Source organism: Rhinoderma darwinii, unplaced genomic scaffold, assembly GCF_050947455.1.
Source record: "Rhinoderma darwinii isolate aRhiDar2 unplaced genomic scaffold, aRhiDar2.hap1 Scaffold_961, whole genome shotgun sequence".
Taxonomy (NCBI): Eukaryota; Metazoa; Chordata; class Amphibia; order Anura; family Rhinodermatidae; genus Rhinoderma; species Rhinoderma darwinii.
The window spans coordinates 27,123-33,621 of NW_027464536.1; the positions used below are offsets into that span (position 1 = coordinate 27,123).

The following is a 6,499-nucleotide window of genomic DNA, read 5'->3' on the forward strand; positions in this document are numbered from 1 at the left end:
CACGTAGCAGGATTGTCATAGGGACCAGAGAATTCATCCCATAGCAGGATTGTCATAGGGACCAGAGAATTCATCCCATAGCAGGATTGTCATAGGGACCAGAGAATTCATCCCGTAGCAGGATTGTCATAGGGACCAGAGAATTCATCACGTAGCAGGATTGTCATAGGGACCAGAGAATTCATCCCATAGCAGGATTGTCATAGGGACCAGAGAATTCATCCCATAGCAGGATTGTCATAGGGACCAGAGAATACATCCCATAGCAGGATTGTCATAGGGACCAGATAATTCATCCCGTAGTAGGATTGTCATAGGGACCAGAGAATTCATCCCATAGCAGGATTGTCATAGGGACCAGAACATTCATCCCATAGCAGGATTGTCATAGGGACCATAGAATACATCACATAGCAGGATTATCATAGGGACCGGAGAATACATCACATAGCAGGATTGTCATAGGGACCAGAGAATTCATCCCTATTACAGGATCCAGAGAATTCATCACATAGCAGGATTGTCATAGGGACCAGAGAATTCATCCCGTAGCAGGATTGTCATAGGGACCAGAGAATTCATCCCGTAGCAGGATTGTCATAGGGACCAGAGAATTCATCACGTAGCAGGATTGTCATAGGGACCAGAGAATTCATCCCAGGATTATCATAGGGACCAGGGAATTCATCCCATAGCAGGATTATCATAGGGACCGGAGAATACATCACATAGCAGGATTGTCATAGGGACCAGAGAATTCATCACATAGCAGGATTGTCATAGGGACCAGAGCATTTATCCCAGGATTGTCATAGGGACCAAGGCATTCATCCCAGCATTATCATAGGGACCAGAGCATTTATCCCAGGATTGTCATAGGGACCAGAGCATTTATCCCAGGATTGTCATAGGGACCAGAGCATTTATCCCAGGATTGTCATAGGGACCAGAGCATTTATCCCAGGATTGTCATAGGGACCAGAGCATTTATCCCAGGATTGTCATAGGGACCAGAGCATTTATCCCAGGATTGTCATAGGGACCAGAGAATTCATCACATAGCAGGATTGTCATAGGGACCAGAGAATTCATCCCATAGCAGGATTGTCATAGGGACCAGAGAATTCATCACACAGCAGGATTGTCATAGGGACCAGGGAATTCATCCCATAGCAGGATTGTCATAGGGACCAGGGAATTCATCACACAGCAGGATTGTCATAGGGACCAGGGAATTCATCCCATAGCAGGATTATCATAGGGACCTGAGCATTCATCCAAGGATTGTCATAGGGACCAGAGCATTTATCCCAGGATTGTCATAGGGACCAGAGTATTCATCCCAGGATTGTCATAGGGACCAGATCATTCATCCCAGGATTGTCATAGGGACCAGATCATTCATCTCAGGATTGTTATAGGGACCAGATCATTCATCCCAGGATTGTCATAGGGACCAGATCATTCATCCCAGGATTGTCATAGGGACCAGATCATTCATCCCAGGATTGTCATAGGGACCATATCATTCATCCCAGGATTGTCATAGGGACCAGATCATTCATCCCAGGATTGTCATAGGGACCAGCGCATTCATCCCAGGATTGTCATAGGGACCAGGGAATTCATCCCATGATTGTCATAGGGACCAGGGAATTCATCCCATAGCAGGATTATCATAGGGACCAGCACATTCATCCCAGGATTGCCATAGGGACCAGGGAATTCATCCCATAGCAGGATTGTCATAGGGTCCAGCGCATTCATCCCAGGATTGTCATAGGGACCAGAGTATGTATCCCAGGATTGTCATAGGGACCAGAGCAGTCATCCCAGGATTGTCATAGGGACCAGAGAATTTATCCCAGGATTGTCATAGGGACCAGTGTATTTATCCCAGGATTGTCATAGGGACCTGAGCTCATTTCCATGGTCTGACATCAGTGAGGAGTCCAGTGATCCCTACAGCCAGTCACACCGACAGAATACACGTCGCCTCTTAAAGTGGTATCCCCAGAATTGATATTAATCACCTATCCAGACTATTCTCTAAATACAAATCCGTCTCCTGTCCTGATAGTTTGCTACATTGTATCAGTGCAGGTGGAATGTATCAGACTAGAAAACAGATTCTTTCGCTCGCAGACACTGGATAGAATTGCAGCAAACTCTCAGCTAGTAAGAATGTTCGCATTCACTGACAGCAAGCACAGATCTTAAATATGGTGAATAATTTAAAGTTGTTTAATTTCCATAGGATAGCCCAATATTATCAGCCAATCCGGATCAGTCAATCTGATTGTTCAGAGATTGACAGGCAGTAGTGACATCGCCATAGCAACGTGACTGAAGCCAACACCCTACCTAGCAACAAACCAATCACAACACAGGCAGCAACGCAATCACACCACGGAGGAACGCGGCGCGGCAGATCTGTTAACCCAGACCAGCCAGAAACTGCGCCACATCTATCACATTGGCGCCTGCTGAATGATAGATTTGGCGCCTCTTACATCATTTCGTGGCGTATTTTGCACCAATATTTTGCGCCATGAATGAATCTGCCGCATTTTACGACTCCTCTCACCCGCGACCCTTTTCAAAAAGTGTCAAACATAAAAAATACATTTTGCCCGCGGCACGGACACCACTTTCTACCAGAACCATAGCGCATTTTCCTTAATAAACGCCCCCAATGTGCGCAAATGTATAAATCGCTGCATTACGTAATAAATACACGTAGGCTGTGTCATCTGCCCCGACACATTGTAACGATTTCACCTCTAGATCTGTAACCCATCAGCGACACCATTACTATAGTAACAATCTGCAGGGGGGGGGGCAATCGTTCCCTTTTTTCGACACCGCGGTTATATCAGGCTCATTCAGAATAATCGCTGTTACGAGACATAACGAGCAATTGAATACGTTCTCTTTCGCCGTCAATTGTCCTGGCGACATTTTTAGTTGACCGCTCATACATTAGGAATTTACGGTTTAAGGCCGGTTATCGGTCGCCATGGAGAAGTCGCTTCATGACACCGGGCCCTGACATTGGTAGTGAATACAAATCAGAAGCGGTCCTGGAGTCAATGAGGCATGCTGAGACCTGTAGTTCCCCACCCCACTGCTATTATTGTGTATATATATATACACACACACACAGACAATGCAGGGTGGCAGCGAGGCTGGCACATACCTGGCAGCAGGGGAGCAGCTCTGGTAGCGGGTACTTCTTCTCTGGGACATGATACCGCCGGGTGTAGCCTCTGATCACGCCGTATCTCCGTGTATACCGCTCGGCATGGCCCCGTTAACCCGCTCCTCCTGCCCGACCTTTCACTATGCGCGTTCCCGACGTCCGCGCGCGTCCACCGTTTCCTCCGTCTCGTTCGCGCATGCGCCGCAACGCTGCTTAGAACGGTGCGCGTTGGGGAATGAGTGGCAATGCGCGCCCCCGAGCGCCTCACAGGAAAATAACCGCCTCCGGGTAGTTTCTAGACAAGTCTGTGAGGTAAAATGTCGGGCAGACGATGCATAGATGGTGGTTTGTGGCTGCCTGTGTTGTCTGATGCCGTTTATGCCGAGGGTTTGCATATTGTGATCTTGCTGCCTATGGAAAGGTATTAACCCTGTGAGGATCCGGCTGCTGCTTAGCAACTGAAGGCACAGCCTGCGGGTGACAACGCCAAATCTCTGCGCACTTGTTGACGTCCATCATTGTCACATGGCGGCATATTTATTAGTACTGGATAATAACTGATGGGGTGTGTGACGCAGAACGCCCCGATACGTGACATCAGACAAGTATGGCGGTAATACTGCCCGCTGCAAAATGTATTTACACTATTTTCTCAGAATACTGCCATATAATGCTCAGGTAATAGAAAGTGAATAATACTCCCATACAGAGTCCACATAATAGCACCATATAGCGCCCAAATAATATGCTGTATCCAAATAATACTCCCGCCATATATCTAACACTCCCGCCATATATCTAACACTCCCGCCATATATCCAATACTCCCGCCATATATCTAATACTCCCGCCGTGTATCTAACACTCCCGCCATATATCTAATACTCCCGCCATATATCTAATACTCCCGCCATATATCTAATACTCCCGCCATATATCTAATACTCAGGCCATATATCCAATACTCCCGCCATATATCCAATACTCCCGCCGTATATCTAATACTCCCGCCATGTATCTAATACTCCTGCCATATATCTAATACTCCCGCCATATATCTAATACTCCCGCCATATATCCAATACTCCCGCCATATATCTAATACTCCCGCCATATATCTAATACTCCCGCCGTATATCTAATACTCCCGCCATATATCTAATACTCCCGCCATATATCCAATACTCCCGCCATATATCTAATACTCCCGCCATATATCTAATACTCCCGCCATATATCTAATACTCCCGCCATATATCTAACACTCCCGCCATATATCCAATACTCCCGCCATATATCTAACACTCCCGCCATATATCCAATGCTCCCGCCATATATCTAATACTCCCGCCGTATATCTAATACTCCCGCCATGTACCCAATACTCCCGCCATATATCTAACACTCCCGCCATATATCCAATGCTCCCGCCATATATCCAATACTCCCGCCATATATCTAATACTCCCGCCATATATCTGATACTCCCGCCATATATCTAATACTCCCGCCATATATCTAATACTCCCGCCATATATCTAATACTCCCGCCATATATCTAATACTCCCGCCATGTACCCAATACTCCCGCCATATATCTAATACTCCCGCCATATATCTAATACTCCCGCCATGTACCCAATACTCCCGCCATATATCTAATACTCCCGCCATATATCTAATACTCCCGCCATATATCCAATGCTCCCGCCATATATCTAATACTCCCGCCATATATCCAATGCTCCCGCCATATATCCAATACTCCCGCCATATATCTAATACTCCCGCCGTATATCTAATACTCCCGCCATGTACCCAATACTCCCGCCATATATCTAATACTCCCGCCATATATCTAACACTCCCGCCATATATCTAACACTCCCGCCATATATCTAATACTCCCGCCATATATCTAATACTCCCGCCGTATATCTAATACTCCCGCCGTATATCTAATACTCCCGCCATATATCCAATACTCCCGCCATATATCTAATACCCCCGCCATATATCTAATACTCCCGCCATATATCTAATACTCCCGCCATATATCTAACACTCCCGCCATATATCTAATACCCCCGCCATATATCTAATACTCCCGCCATATATCTAATACTCCCGCCATATATCTAACACTCCCGCCATATATCCAATACTCCCGCCATATATCTAATACTCCCGCCATATATCCAATACTCCCGCCATATATCTAATACTCCCGCCATATATCCGATACTCCCGCCATATATCCAATACTCCCGCCATATATCTAACACTCCCGCCATATATCCAATACTCCCGCCATATATCCAATACTCCCGCCATATATCTAATACTCCCGCCGTATATCTAATACTCCCGCCATATATCTAATACTCCCGCCATGTACCCAATACTCCCGCCATATATCTAATACTCCCGCCGTATATCTAATACTCCCGCCATATATCTAATACTCCCGCCATGTACCCAATACTCCCGCCATATATCTAATACTCCCGCCATATATCTAATACTCCCGCCATATATCCAATACTCCCGCCATATATCTAATACTCCCGCCATATATCTAATACTCCCGCCATATATCTAATACTCCCGCCATGTACCCAATACTCCTGCCATATAGCTAATACTCCCGCCATATATCCAATACTCCCGCCATATATCTAACACTCCCGCCATATATCCAATACTCCCGCCATATATCCAATACTCCCGCCATATATCTAATACTCCCGCCGTATATCTAATACTCCCGCCATATATCTAATACTCCCGCCATGTACCCAATACTCCCGCCATATATCTAATACTCCCGCCATATATCTAATACTCCCGCCATATATCTAATACTCCCGCCATATATCCAATACTCCCGCCGTGTATCCAATACTCCCGCCATGTATCCAATACTCCCGCCATATATCCAATACTCCCGCCATATATCTAATACTCCCGCCATATATCCAATACTCCCGCCGTGTATCCAATACTCCCGCCGTGTATCCAATACTCCCGCCATATATCTAATAGTCCCGCCATATATCTAATACTCCCGCCGTATATCTAATACTCCCGCCGTGTATCTAACACTCCCGCCATATATCTAATACTCCCGCCATATATCTAATACTCCCGCCGTATATCTAATACTCCCGCCGTATATCTAATACTCCCGCCGTATATCTAATACTCCCGCCGTATATCTAATACTCCCGCCATATATCCGATACTCCCGCCGTATATCCGATACTCCCGCCGTATATCCAATACTCCCGCCGTATA

General features: G+C 46.1%; 1 protein-coding gene across 1 annotated transcript in view; it reads right to left on the reverse strand.

Moving 5' to 3' along the window:
• LOC142733580 (dynein axonemal assembly factor 9-like) overlaps window positions 1-3,450 on the reverse strand; it is a gene marked incomplete at its 3' end in the record, with an annotated part of 30,146 nt that extends 26,696 nt beyond the window's left edge. The window contains exon 1 of the mRNA XM_075849560.1: window positions 3,200-3,450. Within this exon, the coding sequence (XP_075705675.1) occupies window positions 3,200-3,249 (50 nt within the window). The remainder of the gene's footprint in view (window positions 1-3,199) is intronic.
• Window positions 3,451-6,499: the final 3,049 nt, after the last annotated feature.